A 23,870-nucleotide genomic window follows, 5' to 3' on the forward strand; every position below is an offset into this window, starting at 1 on the left:
CTAGAATCGCTGAGGTGGTTTTGGGCGCGCTAACCCGGTTGGGATGCTTGACATCTCGTTCGATGTCATGCCTCGAGGTTGAATTGAAACCATCAAATCTTCCCAGTTCCGTCCGCCTGTCTGGCTTTTCTTTCTTTCTTCCCGCTCCCTTCTTCAGGGTGCACTTTATCCGTATTAGTATCGTCTTATAACCGCCTCCTTGTCTTTTCTTCTTAGCCTGGTGTTACCCCTTCGTTTTGTTCGGAGCTCGTCATCCCGCCCTCGTCCCCAAACCGACTGTCTCTCTCCGCTGCTGGTCGGTGCTCCCATAGCTGAATCGTTTTATTCTATCAACGGCCCTCTTACGCTTATATCCCCTCACGCTCTCTCTATATAATTTCTCTGTTATACTTTTTGCAAAATGGCACCACCACGTCGTCACAATATCGGTGCGAGTCGCCGACGGAGGCGAGAAGATGAGGGCGAGGATGAAGGCTCGCTTGACGGAGAGGTGGAGGACGATTCTCTGAGCGAAGGTTCCGTTATAAGCCAACAGGATGAGGATGATGCCGACGGGGAAGGTAGTGATGAGAGCGAGGACGACAACATCTCCATCGACAACCCCAACCGCCATCAAACCAACGGTCGCGTGCCTGGCAGGCATCAAGGGTCCCGCCGCCGCCATTCGGCCTCTCCGCGGAAAGCAGCTTTGACGACGGCCGTGTCTGACACAGCCGTGATGCTGAATGGGCTGAAGATTGCGGATGATGGGAAGGGCGTTACTGAGATTCATTTCAACGATCTTAGAGGGGAGCTCGAGCCAACCGGGCGGACGCCATCTGCACCGCCTACGGAGGCAGCAAGTGAACCGTTCTCGGACAGAAAACGCCGGGAGGGGGAGAAGGCCATGAAGGAGAAAGAGGAGGATCCTACTTTGGTCCCCAAGCGAGGCAGCTTCTTCCTACACGACCAGCGCTCAACGGAGTCGGGGACGAATGGTCATAAATATAACAAGTCGAAGACGAGGCCGTACGGTCTCATCGTGGACGGCAACGTGCGCAGGTATGTGCAAAATTTCTTCACTCTTTTCGCAGTATAATGGAGAAGTGGATCGATGGCTCGAAGCGCAGCAATCCACGAAGCTTTCTTGTCGACATTCGCTAACTCTACCCTTGTAGAAAGCCAGACATTACCACCGAAGGACAATGGACACATGATCTTCATGATACGGTTGCCAAAGATGATCCCCCGGCCACTAGAAATGCTCATGTCCCTACGTATTCCGCGTATTCCAACAAAAATATCCATACCACCGTGCGAACAGCACCATCCACAACTCCGCCAAACCGACAATTTGGAGGCAGTATGATCGTTGGAAATGTGCCTATTGTGGTTTATATCCCTGGAATGGATCGTCCGGTGTCTTTACCTCCTGCTGTGAAGCGACAGCATACCCTTCTACCTCAACATCGGCCCCCGCTACGCCGGGACAAGCCCGTCCGTGTCTCGCTACCCAACTCGGACCAACCTGGCTATGTCTTCCCATCACTAGATCGCTCCTTCATCTTTATACCGCGAGCAATGAGGCCCAACCAGCAGTCTTACCGTGGGCGCGGCCGTGGCGGGTTCTTTGGAGGACGCCGCCCAAGCTTATACGCAAACTCCACTTATACACCAAGTGTCGCTATGAGCCGGAGGTCTTCATTCGGAAAACCACCATCCCAAGACGGATACCATTCCCCAGCAGCTTCTGTTGCCTCACGGCATACAGTAGTCACGACTGAGAACGGGAAGCCCGTTGTTCGCCTGCCGCCCCCTCGACCTCCTGGGGCTATGCCAGCAGCAGCACCTGTGCTTCCAATCCCCCCTACTACGATTCATCCTCAAGCTCAAACACAAATTCAACAACCAATCTGGCGCGAGAGTCGCGCTGCGCCTATCCCTATGCATCAGCCACGCCCACAGAAAGCTGTTTCCTTGGCTGACATCGAAACTCCGGCCAGCTTCCCCGCCAATCCTCCGCCAGCACAGCAAGAACAGCCGTTTCATCACCAAGTTCCTTACGGCCCTGACGCTTCTACTGGCTACCCCCCTCCAGCACATACAGTTGCAACTCCATTATCTCAGATTCCCGAGCGTGCAGCCAATGTTCCACCATTCCAGCTATACGGATTCCAGCAACCTCAGCCTTATTATCCGGGGCCCTATCAACCTGGGCCAGCTTATTATCCAGTTGCGGGCACAGAATATGTACCCTACAACAACAGCGGGGCGGGCCCAGGGGCTCCTTTTCCTACGGGACAAAACGTGCCGTACATGGTTTCCGGTACGCACACGCCAAGTGAACCGCCGTCCCAAGGCGGCCCCACGGTTGCACACGAGTCAAACGGCACGGTTTATTATCTCGACGCCTCCCAGATGTACCCCGGCTCACCTTTTGGAGCTCCCCCAACGGGCGCTGCCGTGGGCATGGGTGGAATGATGGCACCTAGTACAACGTATTATTATCCCCAGCACCAGGGGAGTTACTATCCTCCACAGTGATGACGAAAACAAAAACAAAGCGAGCATTTTCCGAGTTTTTCCTTCCAAAACTTCTTTTTTGGCCATCATATTTCACACCTGTGGCTTTTTTATCACTCGCATGCTCCGCTTCTGCCACTCTAAAAATTCTCACGGCTTCTCTTCGGCTTTCCGGGATTGTTTGTACCGGGGGATACTCCTTTTGTTAGGTTTGTCTGAGTTGAGTTTAGATTAGGTTTTGATGCATTTCTAGCGAGCTGTTGATTTTCTGCGTTTGGGAGCCTCTCATGTCTGTTTTGGACATCTCGTTTAGTCATCATGTTCAATTGATATGCAGCGATGGTTGATAGCTGTTAGCTTTGTGCTTTCTGACTCGATGATCCGGGGCTTGCGAGGCGAATACTCGTTACTCGTCGGATTTCGCAACCCGGACGTCCGGCCGTTGCATCATTGCTTGTTTGCTTTTTCCTCCTTTCACCCTGGGCTGGTCTCCATCCCTCTTTCACACCAGCTGGGGAGGCTGTAGGCACACAGCAGCTCCCAAAGGCAAAGGCTATGGATGGGATACGCCACAGAAGCTAGATTACGTAGTTAGCAAGCATGCAATAAGCAAGTGGTGAAAAAACGCCTGCCTACCAATTGAAGTGTCCCAGCCTTCTCCCTCCCGTATATAGACTAGTGATTCACCGCCTCCGCATCTCTCAGGTGACCCGAACCACCACCGCCTAGACCATCCAGGCATCTTCTTATCTGCCTCACTCCTCACCTCCCTCACATCGCCTCATCCTCGTCATCTCCTGCTGCCTTCTCGACTCCCTTTTCATTTTTCTCTCCATCAACTCCCATCGCGCCTCGACATTTTGACTGCCGCTGCTCATGTTTCTTGCTTGATCGAGCTCAACTGCAGTCTCTCCGTTACATTATCTTGTCTAGACTGACATAGTTCTTTACCCGGCGAGTAACGACTCCGGGGCAAGCTTCCCTCCACCATGTCGGCCCCTACTACCACCACATCGGTTTCTCCCAGCACCCCGATCACTGTTAAAGTTTCCTATGATCAACAAACCAGACGCTTCAAGATCCCTTTGAAGGACCTTGGAGCCAACACTTTACCCCAGAATGTACGTCCCGTCCCCACTCAAGCTCCGACCGGATCCTGGAGCACTTCGAGCCTCACCGTACATTCGTCTTCCTCCCCTATCTCCCCTTTCTCTGTCTCTCTCGGCTTGAATTTTGCGTTTCCCTCCCTCTATATCTTTTCTTCTTAAAATATTCCAACAAGGAGATAGATCAATCAGCGGTCTCTGATCACTCGATACTGACTATCATGACGCTAGTTGCGCCAACTTCTTGGCATTCCAGCGGATACCAACGTCATCTTCGAACGGTATTCCGACAGTGCCAGTGCCTACGTATATCTCGACAGCAACAATCCGGCGGTCTTCAAACAACTTTATCGCGCAGCGAAGGCCAAGTTGAAGATCCGGATTAGAGCCACTGTCGAGCAACCTCCTAGTCAAACACCAGTGACAGAGGCCCCGAGTGAACAACCCCAAGACTCTGCAAGATACAACTACCTTGCGACCGTTCTGAGCACCCCTGTCCAAGTGTCTCAAGTAGAGCATAACTCTAGCGCTACCTCGTCGTCTACAACCCTACCCGAGAGCTCCGAGCGATCTACATTACCCGACGCCGGAAAGAACACATGGTCGGCTCTGGATTCGGCCGAACCAAAAGCTGGTAATAGCAGAGAGTTTGTTTTGGGCCCTGACAATCCAAGTGTTCCCGTATTGTCGCACACCTCGCTCGCGGGCTACTTCTGTATCGACTGTAATTACTGTGGTCGTGCTATTCCTAACGAGCACTATCATTGCAATACCTGCGCTGAAGGCGATTATGACCTCTGCCCACAATGTCTTGACACTGGAGTCACCTGCCTAGGCGAGGACCACTGGCTGGTTCGACGCTTTGTGAAAGATGGAATCATTACCAACAGCACGACGAAGACGCTTGCGTCGCACAAGATCAAGGCCCAGGAGGAGAACATTGTACCAGACATCGTCTCCGAACCTGTCACAGAAGCTGTCGAACAGCCTACGATCGTCAGCCGTGAGCGAATCTGCAACAACTGCCTTTCAGGTAATTACATCTCTTTTTTTTCTTTAGTGGGTCAGGTGCACTAATCAGGCTCGTTACAGAGTTCGATGAAGGCAAGATGGTGTCTTGCGCTGACTGCGAAGACTTTGATCTCTGCATCACATGTGTTCTTGGGCACAAGCACGGGCACCACCCCGCTCACACCTTTGTGTTGCTGGGTGAGCACGATTCGGGTCTCAAGAACCTAGTCCTGTCCCGCTGCAAACCCGGCCGTGGCTATCACCATGCGGCAATCTGCGATGGCTGTGAAAATGTATGGCTTCGGTTCTGGACTATTGAGAATACCTGCTAACGCATTTTAGCACATAACGGGTGTACGCCACAAATGTCTCACCTGTCCTGACTGGGATTATTGTTCAGAGTGCCATCTGTCGGCCTCTCGAACCCACCCTGGACATCGATTTGCTCCCCTCTACACTGCCATTTCTGAGCCGCTGCAGTCGAGTGAAACACACTTTGGTGTCTTTTGCGACGGCCCGTTGTGCAAGGACAGGGCGATGGGTTTCATCACCGGTGTTCGATACAAGTGCTCTGTGTGCCACGATACTGATTTCTGCGCCAAGTGCGAAGTTCATACTTCGAATACGCACAACCGCACCCACCCCATGGTCATGTTCAAAACGGCCGTGCGCAGCGTCACGGTGAGCACCGTGCATGAAAACGCATTCAGCCAGTCAACAGCTACCCTGGGTGATCGCACACTAAGGTCCACCTCGACTCAAGCTTCCGCCCCATTTTCTTCAGAACCTGAAATTACAGAGATGGTCACAAAAGAAGAGACGGAGCCAGAGCCAGTCGCAGAGCCAAAGTCCTCTGATCTGCTAATGCCAAATACTGAGAAGCGGCAAGATACTCCCAAGCAGGCACCAAGCGATGATTCCGAGGCCGAGTATCAGGCATTCTTCATCGAGGATACCATCGCGGATCGCACCGTAATGCCTCCAAATCAGGTGTTCCAACAAACTTGGAAGCTTTACAACCCCGGTCCGCGTGCGTGGCCGTCGGGGACCAATGTCCGTTTCGTTGGCGGTGACTCCATGTTCAACGTCGACACCAACCATCCTAGCAGTCTCGCATCGGTCACAGCTGCCATGGAGAGCAACAAGCTGTGCAAGCCCTTGGAAGTGGGTGAGCGCGCCGAATTCACTGTCACCTTGAAAACCCCAAGGAGGCTGGGTACTGCTATCTCTTACTGGCGGTTGAAGCTCGACGACGGCACCCCATTTGGCCACAAACTCTGGTGTGACGTCCAAGTTCAAGACGAACTTATAGAGGATGAGCCTGTCAACAAGACTGAGGTCGATCAGAAGGAGCCCCTGCTACCCAACGCTGAGCCCTCCGACGACATTTCGGGAAGCCAGATGGTGTTCCCCAAGCTGGAGAAAGAATCACCGACAAACAGCACGCACGAGGCAGCCAGCTTTCCGCCCACCGCCCCCTCTGTGTCGAATGCTTCAGAGCACGATATCCTTGACGATGTGGCGAGCTTGACGTTGGATGATGCAGACACCGAGGCTGGATTCTTGACTGATGAAGAATATGATATCCTGGATGCTAGCGACCAGGAATTTATGGATGCCAACTCCTCTCGGAACTAATTTCTCTTTTCGAAAACAGAACAATAATGACAAAACAAAGGATTGCGTGCGCTTTATGGGATTTTTTTTTTTTTTTTCATTTTATTTTGGGACTTCCCGGAGAACAGCGCGTCAAGGAAAGGTGAATCAAGTTGTTGTATATGTTTCGACTCCACATGAGGTGTCAATACGGCTGTATCTCGGCTCTTATCTTCAGATTGGTTAGTTAGGAATCTCCCTCTGCTTCTGTTGGGCTCCCTATCTGGACTCTGTAGACCTCGGTGAAGTTTCTTTGTAGGTTGTAGTCCGGTTCTGGCGATCACTTCCTCCCCCTGGAGCGTTGATCCACAGGCAAGGTTCCGAGGTAGTACTCACAACTGCTCAGTCTTCCCCTCTTCGCTCCACCCGAGCGACTTGAAAGCAGCATTTCCTGTTTTCCCTTTATCTTTGACTTTTCCTGATACTCTTTACACATTATGGCTCATTCCGTGCTCTCGGTGTTTGCCATTCTGCTGGCCGTTCTGGCCTCTGTGCCTTATAGTCCCGTTCAGCGTGTGCTCACAGTGTTTGGAGTATACCGCAATGCAGGCTGGACGTCATCCGCCCAGGACATTTACACGATCCCAGACACTCTGCAGTGCGAGGACACCCACTATTACGCTCCGGGCAATGTTCTCTTCGCCGCTTGTGAGGATAGCGTGTTGCAGCGTTTCCGATGGTTCCCTCCCCTTGTTATGCTAGACGGCCCCGCCGATTCGACTGGGTCTATCCACGTTATTGATCCACAGGTATGTATATCTTACCTATTTATTGTTGAACGCATTGCTTACAACTTGGTAGACACTGGTCTCTTCCCGCCTCACGTTCGAAAACTTTCCAGGTCCATTCATCACACATGGGCTCGATGTCATCCAGGACCCAGACCAGCCAGATGCCGTGTATATCTTCGCCGTCAACCACCTGGCCAATCCCGAGTATACCCCTAATACAGATATCCCAAAGGCTCGCTCTCAAATCGAAATCTTCCATCATGTCCTAGGAACAAGCACAACTCGCCATCTCCGCTCTGTTCGGCATCCACTAGTCACCACACCTAATGATATCTACGCCATCACTCCCCCACTCATTCTATGTCACTAACGACCATTATTACCGCGAAGGCCTGATGCGACAGCTGGAGGTGCTGCCGTTCGTCAAATGGACCGATGTACTCCACGTGCAGCTGGACCAGCTCACAGCTATCGACGCAACCACCGGCGCCAATGCCACGGTTGCTCTGCCTAAGATGCATGGCTGCAATGGGCTGGGGCGCGGACAAGCACCTGAGGACGTAATTGTGGCCAGTGTTACTGGAGGCTTGATTTGGAGAACTCGAGCGAACGAGGACAATCCGAGAACACTGTCTATTCTGGAAGAGATCGCCGTCGACAGCGCAATCGATAACCCGAGCTACTACGATGATCTGCATAAAACAGAAGGCGATGATGCCAGCGGATATGTCCTTGCTGGTCTACGCCGGGCCATTGATTTACCCAAGACGCATACGGATCCGAACGCTACAGAGGGCGTGATCGTGTGGCACGTCCGGGAGGATGGCTCTACACGTGTGATATTTGAGGATGATGGAACGAACATTCGGTCCGCCAGTACGGCTGTCCTTGTTCCTATTGAACCGACCAAGGGAGGGTCCAAGGAAGCAAGACTATTCGTGACGGGCTTCCTATCCAACGGCATGGTTGCACTTAGGGTCCAGCTATAGATCCCGCAGATCCAAATGCCATTCTAATCATCACTATTCTGCAAAGCTTCAATAACCTCCCTCGTGCTTATCACTTCCGCAAATTCCCCATCCAGACTCGCCAACGTAACCTTGTGCACCGTCTCGGCATCAAATCCCCCCTTGGCCCATGTAGCCGTCGCATCACCCACAAGCACAATACGCCCCTTGTCGACGTCCACAACGTCCTTCTGTTGCCCATCTGCAAGAACGACAGGCTCTCTCCCCTGATCCACAACGCCCAAATTCGCCGCCATTCGCACAGACGTCGAAACACAATGGTCGGTCGTAATCCCCGCAACAACAAGTTGTCGGATCCCCTTTCCCCGTAGATAACTCTCGAGCTCAGTGCCAATAAACGCAGAGTTCACCGTCTTCCACATGACAGGTTCAGACCCGTCGTCTGCAGGCTTCACTATGTCCAAAGGTTGGATTCCGCGCCCGTTATCTGCGGACGGGTGCAATGGTGAGCCCGGCGATGTAGAGGAGTGGTAGACATGAACGATCTCAATCCCGCCTGGTGTTGACTTGTCGGCTTTTGCGGTCCTGAAGGCGCGCAGAAGGGCGCTGAGGTTTTGTTCTAGGTGTGGGTTGGACCGCTGGGAACCCCAGTGGGAAGGGCTGTTGGGGTCGACATTAAAGGCGTTTTGGGCGTCGATTAGGAGAAGGGCGGTTGGTTGGATGAAGGAGAGGGACATTTTTTTGCTTGTTTTGCGAGGAATATAAGTGTGAGTGGGATAAAAAGTGCGGCTCATTTTAGTACAACCGTAGAAATATATAGCCCGGAAAATGAGTCAAGAAGTCTGAACACGAGGATTTCTAAGCATGGATGCACCATTCAATCTCAGCAGACTCATTCAATGGGTATAGAGTACTTTGAGAGCATATACAGTACTAATGAGTCTCGCAATATCCAGCTTGGACTCCGCGGGCGCCGAAGTATACACCTCGCAGCGTGGCTGCCTCAGGCGGCGAATTCCTTCGGTGATCTTAGTCCAATTTCTGTCAAGATTCCATCTCCAAGGTCCATCTCACTCCTTCTCTCCTCAACATCTCATCAACGCCATATTCACACTCAATGGCCTCCCTACGCACACAGAGAGCTCAGCTCTCCCATCTCCCCAAAACAATATCCTTCCACTCCCTCCCCGCCACCTCTCGCCTTCTCCAACACCCTCACCTTTACCAATTCCGCTACAAATCTCACGCCCGCCCATCCTCCTCCGCGCAACCAACCGACAAGCACACCGTCCCCTCCACAACCTCAACCTCCTCCATCCCCCTTTCAGACGATATAAACCCACCACCAAGCACGCGCCCCGCAGACCTCGACATCCCCGAGTCCCTCCCCGACACAGCGCCCGCAACAGACAAGGTCAAGCGCTACTTCTCCATCGGCCGCGCATACCTCTCGTTCTACAAGACGGGGCTGAAGAATGTATACCACAACTATTGCGCGTCGCTACCAATAAGGCGGTCGCTGGGGATCCCAGCGAGACTACCAACCGCGCCGCCCGCCGCGGCGTTCTACGCGAAACCTAACTCGAAAGGGAAGTCCGGGTCGAAGGATGAGAGTCATAATGGGAATCAGCACCTCGCAACGAAGACGAGCCGCTCGACTTTCCAGCTCCTCCACCGCGCAGCTTACGACGTCCGTCGCATGATCCCCTTCACACTCATCTTGATTATCTGCGGCGAATTGACGCCGTTCCTCGTCCTCGCTTTCGGAAATGCCGTTACGCCGTATACATGCCGCATCCCCCGGCAGATCGAGAAGTACAGATCCCAGCGCCTATCGCAGAAGACTAAAGCTCTGAGTGCGCATGCTGCAGCGGTCGATGGGTCAGTTACACCGCCCGAGGCTGGCTCGGAGGAGGAAATGCGCGTGATTTCGCAGTTTGTGAATAAGAGTTGGGTGGAGAAGGCGAGTGACGAGGAAGTCCTCCGTGCTTGTGCGGTTCTGGGCCTTGCCAAGTCGCATACGATGCCTTCCTTCCTTGTTGGGATGCTGTATAGGCGGAGACTGAAGAACTTTGTGGAGTATCTGAAGCTGGACGATGATTTGTTGAGGAAATGTGGCGGTGCTAAGGCAATGGAAGCGGCTGAGTTGCGAATTGCTGTTGAGGAGCGCGCTGGGTTTGGGCTTGCGATGGGAGAGGAGGAGTGGCAGGCTGAGAGGATGCAGAGGAGGTGGTTGGAGAAGTGGTTAGAGGGGGGTACAAAATAGAGCTTTGAGACTGCCGAAGGCCTCTCGCCTAGATCTAGATTTAGTAGACTAGGAGTGTACGATATCAAGTTCTGTGTAGATGATACAATTGATAAACTATTATACATAAGGTCCGAATTCGCTTCACCATACCAACACCAACTAGTTGTACAACAAATTAAGCCCCCATCCCTACTCCAGCGCCATTACCAGATTTCTCTGCTTGTTCCTGCATAGCACTCTTCATCTGCTTTGCCCACCGCAACCCACAGCTATTACACAAATCGCGATTCCCACTCGGCCCCCTCCGCCACTCAGGCGTCGACCGCGTTGAACAAACCGCACACGTCTTCTCAACAGCGACCGCATTCTGTCTACGCTTCCTCTTCTTCCGTTTCGCAAGCAGGCGCTGCACCTCCTCAGCAAGCACACGGTTCTGCTTCTCCAGCTCGCGCAGCTCGAAGCTCCAGTTCGAGCCGCGCGTTGGATTGAGTTCTTCGAAGAAGGTTGGTGGGGGGTCCGTGGTCGTGGTGTTGGGTTTCTCGGGGGACGAGCTGGTTGTTATGGCTGCGGAGGTGGAGGAGATGAAGGGCTCTGGGTAGTTGGGGTGGGGTTTTGGGTGGAGGGCTGATGCGGATGCAGAGGTTGTAGCTGGGCTTTGGTTGGGTTCTTGTTGTTGTTGGGGAATGCCGAGGACGTTGTTGGCGTCGCTGCTTTGATTTTTGAGTGCGTCATCCGTGGGAACTCTTGGGAAGCAGAGTTGTGCGACGAGGAAGCTAGGTGTCGTTGGTGCTGGGGTGTCGTCGTTCAAGTCGCCTGGGTACAGGGTAGTTTGAGCAGGGAAGATGTGGCCCTTGCGATGGCGGATCTTGTGAGTGAAGGTGGCTTGTTTACCCGCGCGGCATGTCTCGAGCGCTTGCTGGAGGCCCGGATCTTGTTGCGAACTGTCACCGACAATGATATCTTGTATGCCTTTGCCGACTAGATCGTCGGGAGCTCGGCCGAGGACGGCGCGGGATTTGGAGGACATGAAGAGGATGAGGCCTGAAATCGAGAGTTTCGCCCAGAGGTCGTTCTCTGCTGATGCGTCTGGCTTCATCTTTGTTAGGTGGCTGAGAGCGTACACGGGGATGATTCGCCCGACGAGGACCATGAACTGCCGTCCTCGTTCGGAGATGTGCCATCCGCCGTGGTTCTCGAACCAGGCGAAGCCGCTGTGCTTTCTGCGGATGCGATATATCACGCTAATTGGTTCCGTGGATGTGCAGGCGCGGAGGTCGCGGGTGACAGGACCTATATCGCTTGGGTGGCAGATTGTGGATAGAGTCTTTCCAACGAGGTCACCCGGGTTGTACTCTAGCACTGCGCGACATGACGGCGAGAGATAGAGAAATTCCCCTTCATATGACAAGACGAAAATCACGTCGTCTGCATTCTCAACCAAAACGTGCTGTAGATGGCTTCTGGCTACTGGTTGGCCTCTTTGAAGGTTGTCCAAAATCATAGACACTTGACTAGGGCTGAACTGCATGGCTGGACCAGGCTCATCTTGCCACATATCTGAAGGAGGTACCAGGTAACTAGGCAGCTGGTTCCGGTGATAATCGATCATGAAACTTCCGTCTATCTCGGTCAGTCCTGGGTGTAGTTTATGCAGCGAATGTCATACCTGGGTTCAGTCTCCTGACTGCCTCCGGCCTTTCAACTAGGTCAACCTGGAACCCCACAAAATATCGAAAATCCTTTGATTCCCATCGCACAGGAATCATTGTCACCAAGTTCATGAAAGGTTGACCTCCTTTTCTGTAATTGATGATGCTCACTTGCGTCTCAGATTGTTGCTCAATCGTGGTCTTCAATCGAAAGGCTGTATAGGAGTCGACAAACTTTCGGGGTGCGCCGGGCTCAACCACGCCATCTGGACTCTGCAGGAAGCGACAGTTATGTCCAATGATATCCCTTTCTTGGTACCCAGTGAGCCGTTCAAAGGCATGAGAAACGTATATAATTGGGTGATCTTCTTTCTCAATATCACATAACACAAAGGCGCACGACAGATCAACGGGCCCAATATTGATTTTGGGATTCGGCCGTGACACTACCTGGGACTGGTGTATGTCAGCTCGCCATTGGGAGATGGAATCCTATCTTACACAATATCTGATAGAAGTGCAGACTTACTAGCATGCCCACCACATCAAGTCCACTACTCGAATATATGTTACTATACGGAGTAGTTTCACCCGATCCTATCCCTGTCGACCCCGTGTCTTGAAATGTCTGTCAGTAAAGTCCAATAATATTAAGGGGGCTGGTTACCCTTCCCCGCTATCGACTTTTTAGGCTGAATATATCGGTGGACGGGCCCTGAAGTCGAGGCTTGTGGTTGCCCACGTTGCAACGTCGAGTCCGCAGAAGGTGCCAAACGAGAGGGCAGCGCTTGGTGAGAAAGTGAGCCCTGAAATGAAGGACCACTCCCCCCAGGCTGAGGCTGATTCCAAAATACGGCTGCTCCAGGATCCTGCGACTGTGCCGTCGAATATACGGAGCCAGTCTCCGAACTCGGATCCTGTGGTTGCAGGGGAGCAAACTGATTCAAGCCATGTCCTACAGCTGCAGCAGAAGACGGATACGTGGAGAGATCATATGGAAAGGCACTTCCGGGGTCTAAGCCCATTGACAATGAGGGATCTGCTGCGGGGTCATAAGCAAGCATAGAGCTATGCGGCGGATAAGTATAGTTCCCCACAGACATCGAAGCAGAGGTGTAGGGTACCATCTGCGCGGGCTGTCCCTCGTGTTGACGGTTAGATGGAGGTGTAGGGTATTGACCGTCATAGAAGATGTGATCGAAGTCTTCAATGCCTCGATTGGCCATGATGGAAATCCCGATCGATCGATCCGATCTGGGGAGCTTGGGCCAATCGAAGGATGAGTTAGAAATAGGGTGCCTGGGGGCCAATCTAGAGACTCTTTCCCCAGGTTTGCTCAAGTCGGATGAAGTAATGTGGCACCAGGCCCCGAGAACAGCGCCATATAACGAGAAGAAATGGAAAGAGAGGCGAAATGCGATAACGTCATGGGTCAGCTAAATACGTATGAAATAGCTAAGAAAGCGAGGTATCTCGGAGGGAGAAGATGATTATGTATATCAAGATCCTTCTGGACAAGGATCAAGAGATAAATGGGTCAAGCAGCCCAGGACCGATGCGACATTAATCCTCTGTGGCCTTGTGTTGCAGGACCAAGTGATGCAGTGCTTGAAGCTGATCGACGCCGCCTCCATGTCGGGCGGGACGATCGAATTCTGCCAATGAGAGCGGAGACCATGCGAGACCAAACGATGTGTCAAAAGACGAAGGCGAGCTTTTGTGATCAGTCAACTACAAGACAGTGAGATGTTTGATGTAGAGCAGGGACTGGTGGAGCTGTCCTTGAAGCATCTCAGATGAGACGAGAAAAGAGAGATCTAAAGGCGACAAGGGCGATGAAGCTAAACATCACGTGGCCGAGATCGATTCATCGATGTATTCCCAGATCTCGCCTCAGTTGAGAAGGATTTGGCATCTCGCCGGAATTTGTGGTGATAAGTAGCATGATTGGCTCCATGACGGGTGCTTCTGACACTTCAGGGACGAACACTCGGGTCGAGCACGTTCCTGAAGAACGCGAGCGGCGACCTGGACCCCAGACGGGGTATGGAGAAACTCAAAATTGTAAACAATCTACGATTTCAATGTGGTATGCTCCAAATCTCAAGCATTCCAATGTTTTCACACCAAGCCCTCCAATTATCGCCAGGGCTGCCTTTAACCTGGCGCTGTCACCCAATTTATGAAGGATGGCGATCCTTCCGCCGTTATCACCAGCAGCTCAGTTGCCCGAGGAGCATCGCGACAAAACGGTCCAAGGGGCTTTTTCTTTGTTTCACCACCACCACCCTGCGCCATCTCTCACTCCCTTTTCTATGTCCATCATGAAATCTGACTTCGGATACACTCCTTACTGTCAAGGTTGATCGCGAATTGGCCCAATTGGCTATTCCACTCTCTTCTGTCCACGTCGTGTTTGCCTTTTCGTCTCAGCTGGGACAAACACATCCCCCGGAATCCCTCATCCTCCCCCAACGGCGGTCTCATCCCGCGCCAGTTTCAACCACTCTTTAACCCCTCGTCTTTTGTCGCCCTTACTCTGTTTATATTCACATCGTCATAGACGCGACTTCTCGGTCGCGCTACCCTTTCACAATGTCGGACCCGAATAAAATCTCAATCACAATATGCGGGGACGGTGGATGTGGTATGTTGTGCAACATTCCCAGCTCCCTAGGGAGCGAAAACCGGTGACAGGCCGCGCAGTATTGACGCCAACGGACTTTAGGTAAATCCTCCATCACACTACGACTAGTCCGCAGTCAATGGATACACGAGTAAGTCCGCTACCACGAGTTTCTAGTCAACGGCTCTAACGGGCGCTATCGTTTAGATATGATCCTACCATAGGTACAGAAACTCCGCCGATGGTTATTTCCATCCTACGATTCTAATCACCGATCGCATCTATAGAGGACTCGTACTCGGTCACGCGCACGATCGACGGCGAGTCATACTTCCTCTCCATCACGGATACTGCCGGTCAGGAAGAATATCGAGGTCTTTGGGCGGCGTCCAATCTGAAATCCGATGCGTTCCTCCTCGTCTACGATATCACCAGCGAGTCCAGCCTCAGTGCGCTAGACTACTTCATGGACATGATCGACATGGAGACCGACCAACGGGCGGAGGACAACCTGCGGCTCATGAAACAGCTGGGCGACAGTGCGCGAGGGGTGGAGGTTGGCATGGCCGCCCCTGTCCGGATTGTCGCGGGCAACAAGTGCGATCTGAAAGATAACCGAGTCATCAGCGCTAAAGATGGGCTCGAGTACGCCCGGAAACACAACAGCGGGTTTATGGAGACGAGCGCGCGAGAGATGGTGAACATTGAGGAGACGTTTGCTCGTGAGTCCTCTGTTGATCTGTTGTAGGACAAGGCTGACGTGTTCTAGTTCTGGTCCGCCGAGTCGTCGAATCGCGCCGACAGCACAATCAGCAAAACGCGGAGATGATTAAGCCAACCCGTCATGTCGGGTTCTCTCTGAAGAAGGCTCCCACCAACACATTATCCAAGAAGGAATCCGAGGGAAACCTCGCGAAAGCAAACCAACGCCATAGCATCTTCGGGCTGCTAAAGGGCGGCAGACGTGCGAATGCGAAGGAGGAGACTCAAAAACAGCCTGAGCCCTCTTCGGAACAGGACAAGGATACGTCAGAAGGTGAGACACCGAGCCGATGGAAACGATTGTGCTGTTGAGCTCTGTCTGTGTTGAAATCAAAAGTATTAAGTGGATATCTCGCCGCCCATATACCCATCACCCATTTACGTACCATTTCGTGAGCATTTATGTATCATATTTCGAATATTCCTTTTCTTGTCACATGTATTGTTATCTCGAGGCCGAGTTATCGGTAATTCACAAGATTGGACAAATTGGACATCCCCACGGTCGAACTGGATTCGAGACTTGGAATCGAGTCCATAGTGAAGTCATTCAGCCCTCGGAGCGATGAAGACTAAGCCTCGGCGATGGCGGTAGCTTTGCGCTATTGCTGAAGTGGCATTGGCGATGCACGTTAAACTAGATTCCGACGAGATTATCAGGGATCGCACGATGTAGTTGTCATGTCAATGACGTGGTGGCTGCTTTGAGCCCGAAGTGGATCAACAACCACCGATGTGGGATTACCCACTGCGACGCATCTCGACCATCGCGCAGCGACTCAGGATCTAGAAAATCCAGGAAACAAGTTCCCTAAAACCGAAATGGCAACATACCAGTCCCACCGGGAATAGTCCAGACTGCATCCAATTGCTTGTGTGCTTCGAGATGGCTAGCGAGTTAGACTCAAGTAACCAGTAACTATGACTGCAGGGAGGTTTTTGACCACGCAAGCGAAATATACGGGTCAAGCAACGCGGCGCGTGTTGTTCTTCTTTGTGACGGGACATGGACCGAAAGAGATATTCTCGTATAGAAAGCAAAGTCGGAGGAGAGCTTGGCCCCAGTTGAGGAAGGCGCAATGAACCGCAGTCTACAACGTTGTAGATAGTTCCGCTGCCAAGATTAACGGAAGCGTTCAAGGATCTCTTCCTCAACAAGTCCATCGGCAGCAATAATCACATCACTTGCAACCTTTGAGTCGAGTCTCAATATCTGTCCTACCCTCAGAGCACCATCAAATCAAGGGCGAATCATGATGTAAGTCGAGACCAGGTTGTAACCTGAGAAGTTTTACCTGTGTGGTGACCATGTCTCTCGTCTCATAATGATACAGGCGAGGTATAGTCATGATGAGAACTTCAAATTGAACTATACTAGCTTCAAGCTTAGTATTAATGGCGTAGACATGAAGTCAGCCCTTCAGCCAATTGATAGTGTATTGGCCTTTATCACAAGCACACCATGCGATCAGACAAAGCTCCACGTCATGAGCCATGCTGAGTATGAGTTTGACTGGACACCTTCAAACTCAGCAAAGTGCCTCGGTCTGAGATGATCGTCTCGGAAAAGAAACAGGCCAAGCTTCAGGAGAGTCGGCCGATTACCCAGGACTCAGGAATCTCCGAGTATAACTTTCTAGCCACCAGTAAGCGGAGTGGATCAACCCGCCCATCATCGACATCAACCGATATGACGGATCAGCATCATGGCCATCGAAAACTTCCGATAACCGCCCTGGACCTGGTCTTGTCTGATGCCCACGGGGCCAGCCCTGCAGATTCGAATCCAGAACCCAGCAAGCCAGTGTCAGAACCTTGAATCTGAGAGGTGAAAGCTTGCGGGAATTCCATCGTTCATCGTTGCCCACTCGGCATCGATGTGCCGATAGACACTTGGAACCCGAGCGTGGTGCCGTAAACCCGTTTATGCACTGGATGGAGAGCATAGCCAAATCCAGTAATTATCTGGAACTATGGTGCCAGGTCTCCAGTGATTCACACTCAGACTTCTCAGAGGGGTTCAAACTTCATACTCCTCGGCGAGTGCTCGCCGATTCGGGGATTGCTTATGCCCTTGCTAGCTTCACTAAGTTCACTTCGCCGGGGACTGACTATGCATCGTGGACTGAGCATAAAATGCTTGCCGTCATGTCACGCGCGTGTCCTGAGAAACGTGTCAACCCCCATAGTACCTGCGATGTCCATAGCCTTTCAGCTTCCAACCCCAGGGTTACTCGGATATACGGGTCGAGATTTTCATGAGGCACTTTCGCCCCGGTTTCTGGATGTCGAAGCACGAAGAACGGATGATCATATAATCAGCGCGCGAGCGAATAGCTCCATACGGAAATGCAAATGTCTCCGAGGTCCGAGTCTAGACCGGGACGGGACTAGTTCCAAACTGAGATGTTTCCGCGATCCGTTGCAGAGCATCCAAGTTGCAGGTCATTTGTAATGCAATTTACGATTCTGTTTTGATCAATTGCTTCATGCGCAGTGCTTATGCTCATATCTGATACGAGAGAAGCTGGCCTCAATCCTATATTGAGGCTGTGTTCGGAATCTGGACTTTGTATACTCCATGCGCACTTTGTGCTTACTCCAGCGCGGATAGCCTAATCAATCGAGCTTGGATGGCCAGTCCGCGGCCAAGTACGCCCTGCAAATACAAAAAATTCAAGTCGAACTTACACGGCCGTAATTTATATACACCGGAGAACGGATTACAATCTCCGTAATGCTCAGTGCATCTGAATAATGCCTGAGGTTATTTTCCAAGAATGATTACTTTTTTTTTTATTCAAATTATTTAATATTTCCCTCCTTAGCTTTAAATAAATCAAGTCAGCATTATTCAGAATCGATACTAGTTCTCTGGATTTGAACTATAATAAAAGAAAGCAGCCCTCCTCCTTCGCAGCTTCGCAGCTTTTCCCTGGCTTCAGTTACTTTGACTTTGGGGTGTGACCGAACAACTACGAACTACACTACAACTCTACTACGCTCCGGCACTGCAACCATCCCCCTCAATCCGGTCATATACTCTTTCGACACCTTGGTTCTGAGCGCGCACTCGCATCCCGCATTGGTCTGAATAAACTCGGTCCCTCCCGACCGTCTCTTTGTATCATCGACTCGCGGCGCTTGACGTATTGGATTGGCAACACCGACATTACCAAAGTATTGCACAACTCTGGAGAAGAAAACACTTGTTGGAGGCAAAATAAGCTACAGAAAAAACGCAAATCGGGGAACCTTGACACTGATTCTTATGCCCCGGGAATCCCTGTCCACAAATATTCGGTTTTCCCATTTATATATACCCATATACACACAACACAATGACAGCGCGCCAATCAACGCCATCGTCCGAGAACTCGCATTCAGATAGCGGCGTCCGCAAGCGAGTATGTAAGGCCTGCGATCGCTGTAGACTGAAGAAATCCAAGGTAAGCACAAGCTCCTCAGGGCCGGTCCCCTAACTCTCCCGGCCCTGGACAATCCGCATCAGCAAGTCAAAACTGATGCACTGACCCGGCGGCAGTGTGACGGAGCCAAACCATGCGGTCGCTGTCGAGCAGACAACACCCTCTGTGTCTTTGGCGAGAGAAAGAAGGCTCATGACAAAGTGTACCCTAAGGGGTGAGCAGCCTGGCTTGCTTTGAGTTAATGAAGTGGACAAAGTAGACTAACGGATCCCGCATAGATACGTTGAGATGCTCGAGCAACAACAAACATGGCTTGTCAACGGCCTGCAAGAACTATATCGACGACTCCTCGACGGCGAAGGCTGGCAGGGCGAACCGCTGAAATGCGAACCAAACGGCCACCCATTGACACACGACCTTCTCATGCAACTTGGAGCATTGGACTCGAGAAAGCACGAGCGGTTCGAAGAGAGCGCAGACGCGCTACAGTCGGAACTATGGAGGCATAGCGCGGGCCACATGCAGCGCCAGGACTCGTCAGATACCTCGTCCGAGAGCGCACACTCACCCATTGTGCCGCCGCAGTTCTCAGACCCCTTTGCGTCTCGCACGGCACTCCCCCAGACGCCCACGACGTCCCTGCGAATAGACGTCCCACAGTCCACCATCAAGACCGAGCCGCATCTCCCCCCGAGCAATCCATACACCACGGCGATGCAACAGCCGCAGCCGATGTCTGGCGTCATCAACCCGCTACAGCTCCAGAGCAACCAGATGCATGGCCAATGGAACTCTGGGTACGGGTACGACGAGATGGACTTCTCCGCGCAGTTTGTCAACTTTGAAGACCCGATGGCGTCACCAATGTTCAGCAGACAGGTCTTGACGGCGCCCTTTCTGGATAGCAAAAACGACTACGAGGAGATGAATCAGTATCTGAATACGCAGTTGGAGATTGCATAACCGTCTGGTTCAATTGCTTCGCCACTGTACATTAATCGCATTGCCTCGGTTCTGTTTCGGTTTCATGGTTTCATCATCTTGTGCACCTGGTGTGTGCGCGCTTGGGTTCGGCTGGAGGTCTGGTCCTTTTGAGAACGGTGTTTGGTGTTGAGCTAAAAGATACGGAGTTTGAATATTGGGCACAGGTTTTTGCTTTCTTTCTACTACCACCTGGACCTATTCTCTCTACTCCCTCTTACTGTCGTGTTTTTTTTCTCTTTATTACCCTTTCCTTGAGTTCAACGTGACGCGATAGACGAACGAACTTGACTTGATACTACCCAATATTAGCCCTGAATGGAAACTTAATGATTCACCTATTCACAAAGCATCTCCTGAATACCTCCATAGCTGGTCCAGTTACACAATAATCCCCTTATAATCCTTGGCAAGCTCACCCTGAAGAAAATCAGGAAAAAAAAAGAAATCAAACATCCACATCGAAATGACGTCGCTTTGCAGAATGCAACCAACGCCTCTGACTAATCGGACCTTGTCGTGGCTAGGTTCAAGAGAGGGGTGAGGGGGGAATGTAGTATTGGACAGGGCAGGATCCAGCACGTCACGAGTCAGGCCAAGGCGTTCTCTCGCTGAATTCTTATCTCCGACTTGTTGTCAGCAGTTCCGGTACAGCGCACAATTCTGGGTCCGGACTGTAATCGTCTTACCGAGTCCGGTACGGGGGGGGGCAAAAGTCGAAAATCTTGGGATGGTGGTTTGTTCTGTTTGATTTTGGCTGTTTTGCACCATACATACGGAGTAGAGTAGATCATCTCAGATAACATAATAGTAGCAGTACTAGAAGTCGCTAACGGCCGTAATCATCATCAATCATATCTAGTCAGGTTCAGCTGGGGCTGAGACGAAAGAACGCTCGTATTTTTCTCAAGACCCCAACTCCAATGCCTGTAGCTTTGAAACTAGCCCAGGAACCGGAGCAACGAAGAAAACAGGAAATATGATTCCAAGACTCTTGAGACCCGAAGTCAGGTGTCGAGCCGAGCTCTAGCCTCAGCTCTCTGGTGTTTCGTTCGGCGAGCTCTATGTCCGAGAAACCGATGCTCCGACCCCCGAATTCGATCGCAATGGCGGATGATCCAGCTTGCAGCCCAGCGAATTAGTGCTAGGCAGCTACGGAGGAGTCTAGGGCAGCGGGTTCTGCGGCGGGTTTGGGTCGTCGAAAATCGATGGAACTGCCTAGCGTTGGAACAAGCGGAGTCTGGTGTCAGGGTTTACAGGACTCGGAGACTACCTAGTACTTCCAAACAGGTGCTTAGAAAAGTAGCGAAAGTCGGATGTTTGCATTTGTGTATCCGGATTACCGACGAAACTTCTTAGAAGAACTGACATGTCGTCTACGCCCTTTGACTGTACATTTGGTAGCTGCTAGTAATCAACTTAATCAAGCCATCTCATCGCGCAAGATGATTACCCAAAGATCAAAGAGAAAGCCACAGTGACCGACTTTTTGACTTGCAAACCCTAGATTATGGAATCCGCGCTATTGATTGGATAAGACGTATAGATCTAGGCTCGGTTCAGTTTCGCGAGGTGTGGGGCCAGGAGTAAGCATCATGAATTCATGATGTGGTAAGTCTGGCGTCAATCCAACATACGTTGAACACCACTACAATAAGGTAATGATCGAGATGAGGGAAGGAAAGGAAGGACCTTGATGGTCGACTTCGCTTAGCAAAAGTATAACTGTGAACTCGATACGAAGGCGACTTGACCTAGAAACGCAAGATTTCAACTTGGAAAGGTTACGAGTAGAGTTTACCATACATGTATCTATCTACCTTTTGTGACTTGTTCCATGACTGATCAGTGATTATCATTCAGGATTTGGGCGAGTTACTAATCGCTCGTGCTGATTTCTAATGCCGACAAATCCTTCTTCAGACTTCCAGCCACTTTTGAAGTTTGCAAGGTGCTGATTAGGGCTAGCCTGGACTTTGGCTTTTCTGCTCCAACGGTCGCCTGCAGGCTGGCTGTCCGCTTCCCACTCCCAGCCTTCTGCATCATTCCCCAATAGGCTATAGGTACCTCAATCCATAAATACGAGGTCCATTGACATTGGCAGGTAAATGCGAGGATGACTCATCCTAACGAAGAACTAGAGTCGAGACAAGACAAGTTGATTATGATTATGTATGATGATTGACAAGTGCCAGCGGACAACGGTGTCGGCATCGGGCACATATGAGTCCGTCCGCGGCTTTTACCTAAGAGGGTAGTATACCGACCCCTCCAGGCTGCCAGGATGCGCTCGCTCACTGCTCCGCGCCTCGCATCTCTTCGCGCACCTCGCCAACGTCGCCGAGCCGGGCGCCGCGGGTTGCACTGTCCACTATATGGTCACTATTATGACCGTGCCCAGGTCTTGGAAAATTACAGCGCTGTACAGTTGCACGGAATAGGATCGGAGAAAGTTCCCGTTGCGATTGTTGATTTCGACGCCAATGCCCAATAATGCCCATGCGACTGTCATTCCAGCTGGATTATGATCATGGGACGCTGTCGGCCTGAGGGAGGATCAGGATGCGGTGATTAGACGAGCAGAGCAATGGCTTACGAAGCCATCGTGTATTATCCGCGCATCGCGTCGCCCATGGCTGACAGCTGGTGCGCAATGATGGATGCATGCTGCCGCCATAAGGGGTTCTGGGGCTGGGCTGGGGTTGTTCAGCTTGCGACAGACCTCTCATGCTTAGAAAGGGAATAAGGAGGTGAGTTTGTGTTTGGTAAAAGGGGTCGTAACTATAGGTCTCGCCATAGCCCCAAGTATCTGTTGGTTCGAAGTTTGCAAAATCTAAGTCTTGACCGTTCTTGTACATGTGTAGAGTGCTTGACTTTCTTGTTGATGTCTAAAAGACCTAGAAGTACCCGATTAGGCTCGACATGCAGCACTATGTGGAGACAAGACTTGTGCTTGTACCTACATTTCATAAGTACTAGTAAAGCCCTGCTGAAAGACAAATCATAGAGAGGAAGAAAGGCCTCATATGTCTCTCAGTTCTTGTTAACCTTCTCTACTAGACTACGGTCTTCCTTCGCCCTCTTGTAATCAAGAGCACAACCAACCTGTATCCCCCTGTATGTACCACTGCTCCAAGCCAGCATGTGCCCTCCAAGGCTATCCCTGTACATAAGCACCCTAAAACCTAACTGTCCGCACTCTCTCAGAGCACTAGTTTAGATCAGCGGCGCGCACTCCGTATATAAGAACGAACCAGCCGGCTGGGGTATGCTATACTTAACCCTAAGAAAGAGGCCTCAGACTGCACTCTGCCACGGCGGACGCTATAGAGAATCGACAGGGTAAGGCGGCAAAATGTACCTTAAATACTCTTCGCCGTCCAGAGCCAGGTTATGACGGGAGAGTTGGTGGATTCGTACAAGCTACAGCACAGGCTTTTCTGATATCGACATAAAATCTGTCTATCCCTCATCGAACAGCTAGATTTCGGGTCGAGGATAACATGGACTTCCTGCACGGACTTAGAGAATAAGGCCTGACCTCTAGACTTGAAATCCATTGAGCTCTATAAGTACGTATGGTAACATACTAAGAGGCTAAGTGGCCAATTGTCCCATTGCAACAACAACATTTTTCTACGCATAAAACTTTTTTTGAGATGCCCACTGCACTGCCCAACTACTCCGATAGACGGGAGCATAATGCTTCCGAACAGTCATGGGTGCATGATCTTCTGACAGGTTGGCATGTCAAGCTCGGAAACATGAATTAATTAGCTATAGCCACAAAATTGACATCGACCCAGGTACCTGTACCTATCTCCCTCAGCGTATAAATCACGAGCACGAGACACAGTGGAATACCTTGTCACGTAGGTAGTAAATGTAGGTGTCCAGGGGCCCCTGTGTCGGACCTGTAGATCATTCAATCTTGAGGAAAGTACTTCCCGTCCCCGTCCCTGTCCTATTCCCTCATCTCCTGAGTCCAGACACCAAAAGCCTTGCTAGGGGCTAAGCATGTGCTTGCCGTGTATCCTGAAGAAGATCGGTCTTTGTAAGCGGGATTTCACCCGCCTCGATGCACCATCGGCACGGAATTCGGAAGCCAACCTCTCCGGAATCTCCGCGGACGCCGAACTGATGCCGGGCGCGATGCCATGCGATGTGCGGGCGATGCGGGCGCAGTCGAACTTTGTGGAGAG

At 51.5% G+C, this 23,870-nt stretch overlaps 9 protein-coding genes across 9 annotated transcripts; 7 read left to right on the forward strand and 2 right to left on the reverse strand.

Annotated features, from left to right (window-relative positions):
* Positions 1-93: 93 nt before the first annotated feature.
* Positions 94-3,200, forward strand: BJX68DRAFT_243639 (uncharacterized protein). Its single transcript, XM_071041178.1, has 2 exons — positions 94-1,041; positions 1,158-3,200. The coding sequence occupies exons 1-2, from the start codon at positions 401-403 to the stop codon at positions 2,521-2,523; spliced, it is 2,007 nt and encodes a 668-aa protein (XP_070895789.1). The 5' UTR covers positions 94-400; the 3' UTR covers positions 2,524-3,200.
* A 29-nt stretch (positions 3,201-3,229) lies between these two features.
* BJX68DRAFT_243641 (ZZ type zinc finger domain protein) lies at positions 3,230-6,485 on the forward strand. Its single transcript, XM_071041179.1, has 4 exons — positions 3,230-3,623; positions 3,840-4,641; positions 4,701-4,912; positions 4,962-6,485. Exons 1-4 carry the CDS (start codon positions 3,492-3,494, stop codon positions 6,255-6,257), a joined length of 2,442 nt encoding a protein of 813 aa, XP_070895790.1. The 5' UTR covers positions 3,230-3,491; the 3' UTR covers positions 6,258-6,485.
* Positions 6,486-6,712: 227 nt separating this feature from the next.
* On the forward strand, positions 6,713-7,995 carry BJX68DRAFT_269965 (serum paraoxonase/arylesterase family protein; the record flags this gene model as incomplete). The annotated part of the gene is made up of 3 exons (XM_071046488.1): positions 6,713-7,024; positions 7,077-7,304; positions 7,411-7,995. 3 exons carry the CDS (start codon positions 6,713-6,715, stop codon positions 7,993-7,995), a joined length of 1,125 nt encoding a protein of 374 aa, XP_070895791.1.
* Positions 7,996-8,018: 23 nt separating this feature from the next.
* BJX68DRAFT_269966 (Isochorismatase-like protein) lies at positions 8,019-8,711 on the reverse strand (the record flags this gene model as incomplete). Its single annotated transcript, XM_071046489.1, has 1 exon — positions 8,019-8,711. One exon carries the CDS (start codon positions 8,709-8,711, stop codon positions 8,019-8,021), a length of 693 nt encoding a protein of 230 aa, XP_070895792.1.
* Positions 8,712-9,043: 332 nt separating this feature from the next.
* On the forward strand, positions 9,044-10,332 carry BJX68DRAFT_153330 (uncharacterized protein). Its single transcript, XM_071036709.1, has one exon. The coding sequence runs from the start codon at positions 9,092-9,094 to the stop codon at positions 10,238-10,240; it is 1,149 nt and encodes a 382-aa protein (XP_070895793.1). The 5' UTR covers positions 9,044-9,091; the 3' UTR covers positions 10,241-10,332.
* On the reverse strand, positions 10,319-13,250 carry lreA (GATA transcription factor LreA). Its single transcript, XM_071036708.1, has 4 exons — positions 12,539-13,250; positions 12,401-12,489; positions 11,889-12,327; positions 10,319-11,842 (listed from the first exon to the last, which is right to left on the reverse strand). Exons 1-4 carry the CDS (start codon positions 13,095-13,097, stop codon positions 10,398-10,400), a joined length of 2,532 nt encoding a protein of 843 aa, XP_070895794.1. The 5' UTR covers positions 13,098-13,250; the 3' UTR covers positions 10,319-10,397.
* Positions 13,251-14,333: 1,083 nt separating this feature from the next.
* Positions 14,334-15,808, forward strand: BJX68DRAFT_153333 (putative RAS small monomeric GTPase). The gene is made up of 5 exons (XM_071036710.1): positions 14,334-14,518; positions 14,600-14,648; positions 14,705-14,721; positions 14,785-15,219; positions 15,267-15,808. The coding sequence occupies exons 1-5, from the start codon at positions 14,467-14,469 to the stop codon at positions 15,569-15,571; spliced, it is 858 nt and encodes a 285-aa protein (XP_070895795.1). The 5' UTR covers positions 14,334-14,466; the 3' UTR covers positions 15,572-15,808.
* Positions 15,809-17,202: 1,394 nt separating this feature from the next.
* On the forward strand, positions 17,203-17,888 carry BJX68DRAFT_153359 (uncharacterized protein). The gene has a single exon (XM_071036711.1). The coding sequence runs from the start codon at positions 17,328-17,330 to the stop codon at positions 17,712-17,714; it is 387 nt and encodes a 128-aa protein (XP_070895796.1). The 5' UTR covers positions 17,203-17,327; the 3' UTR covers positions 17,715-17,888.
* Positions 17,889-18,018: 130 nt separating this feature from the next.
* On the forward strand, positions 18,019-19,986 carry BJX68DRAFT_243654 (Zn(II)2Cys6 transcription factor domain-containing protein). Its single transcript, XM_071041181.1, has 3 exons — positions 18,019-18,708; positions 18,804-18,901; positions 18,966-19,986. Exons 1-3 carry the CDS (start codon positions 18,601-18,603, stop codon positions 19,648-19,650), a joined length of 891 nt encoding a protein of 296 aa, XP_070895797.1. The 5' UTR covers positions 18,019-18,600; the 3' UTR covers positions 19,651-19,986.
* The last annotated feature ends 3,884 nt before the right edge of the window (positions 19,987-23,870 follow it).

This window comes from Aspergillus pseudodeflectus (assembly GCF_044049435.1).
Source record: "Aspergillus pseudodeflectus strain CBS 756.74 chromosome Unknown BJX68scaffold_44, whole genome shotgun sequence".
NCBI lineage: Eukaryota > Fungi > Ascomycota > Eurotiomycetes > Eurotiales > Aspergillaceae > Aspergillus > Aspergillus pseudodeflectus.

What these genes read in the sequence shown, in the direction of transcription:
- BJX68DRAFT_243639 (XM_071041178.1), top strand. Translation starts at nt 401, where the DNA reads ATGGCACCACCACGTCGTCACAATATCGGTGCGAGTCGCCGACGGAGG. An exon ending in GTGGACGGCAACGTGCGCAG is followed by an intron (nt 1,042 to 1,157) that starts GTATGTGCAAAA and finishes CTACCCTTGTAG; the next exon opens with AAAGCCAGACATTACCACCG.
- BJX68DRAFT_243641 (XM_071041179.1), top strand. Translation starts at nt 3,492, where the DNA reads ATGTCGGCCCCTACTACCACCACATCGGTTTCTCCCAGCACCCCGATC. An exon ending in CTGCAACAACTGCCTTTCAG is followed by an intron (nt 4,642 to 4,700) that starts GTAATTACATCT and finishes GGCTCGTTACAG; the next exon opens with AGTTCGATGAAGGCAAGATG. An exon ending in TCTGCGATGGCTGTGAAAAT is followed by an intron (nt 4,913 to 4,961) that starts GTATGGCTTCGG and finishes AACGCATTTTAG; the next exon opens with CACATAACGGGTGTACGCCA.
- BJX68DRAFT_153330 (XM_071036709.1), top strand. Translation starts at nt 9,092, where the DNA reads ATGGCCTCCCTACGCACACAGAGAGCTCAGCTCTCCCATCTCCCCAAA.
- lreA (XM_071036708.1), bottom strand. Translation starts at nt 13,097, where the DNA reads ATGGCCAATCGAGGCATTGAAGACTTCGATCACATCTTCTATGACGGT. An exon ending in AAAGTCGATAGCGGGGAAGG is followed by an intron (nt 12,490 to 12,538) that starts GTAACCAGCCCC and finishes AGACATTTCAAG; the next exon opens with ACACGGGGTCGACAGGGATA. An exon ending in AGTCAGGAGACTGAACCCAG is followed by an intron (nt 11,843 to 11,888) that starts GTATGACATTCG and finishes TGACCGAGATAG; the next exon opens with ACGGAAGTTTCATGATCGAT.
- BJX68DRAFT_153333 (XM_071036710.1), top strand. Translation starts at nt 14,467, where the DNA reads ATGTCGGACCCGAATAAAATCTCAATCACAATATGCGGGGACGGTGGA. An exon ending in ATGCGGGGACGGTGGATGTG is followed by an intron (nt 14,519 to 14,599) that starts GTATGTTGTGCA and finishes AACGGACTTTAG; the next exon opens with GTAAATCCTCCATCACACTA. An exon ending in CATTGAGGAGACGTTTGCTC is followed by an intron (nt 15,220 to 15,266) that starts GTGAGTCCTCTG and finishes GACGTGTTCTAG; the next exon opens with TTCTGGTCCGCCGAGTCGTC.
- BJX68DRAFT_153359 (XM_071036711.1), top strand. Translation starts at nt 17,328, where the DNA reads ATGCCCTTGCTAGCTTCACTAAGTTCACTTCGCCGGGGACTGACTATG.
- BJX68DRAFT_243654 (XM_071041181.1), top strand. Translation starts at nt 18,601, where the DNA reads ATGACAGCGCGCCAATCAACGCCATCGTCCGAGAACTCGCATTCAGAT. An exon ending in GTAGACTGAAGAAATCCAAG is followed by an intron (nt 18,709 to 18,803) that starts GTAAGCACAAGC and finishes ACCCGGCGGCAG; the next exon opens with TGTGACGGAGCCAAACCATG. An exon ending in GACAAAGTGTACCCTAAGGG is followed by an intron (nt 18,902 to 18,965) that starts GTGAGCAGCCTG and finishes GATCCCGCATAG; the next exon opens with ATACGTTGAGATGCTCGAGC.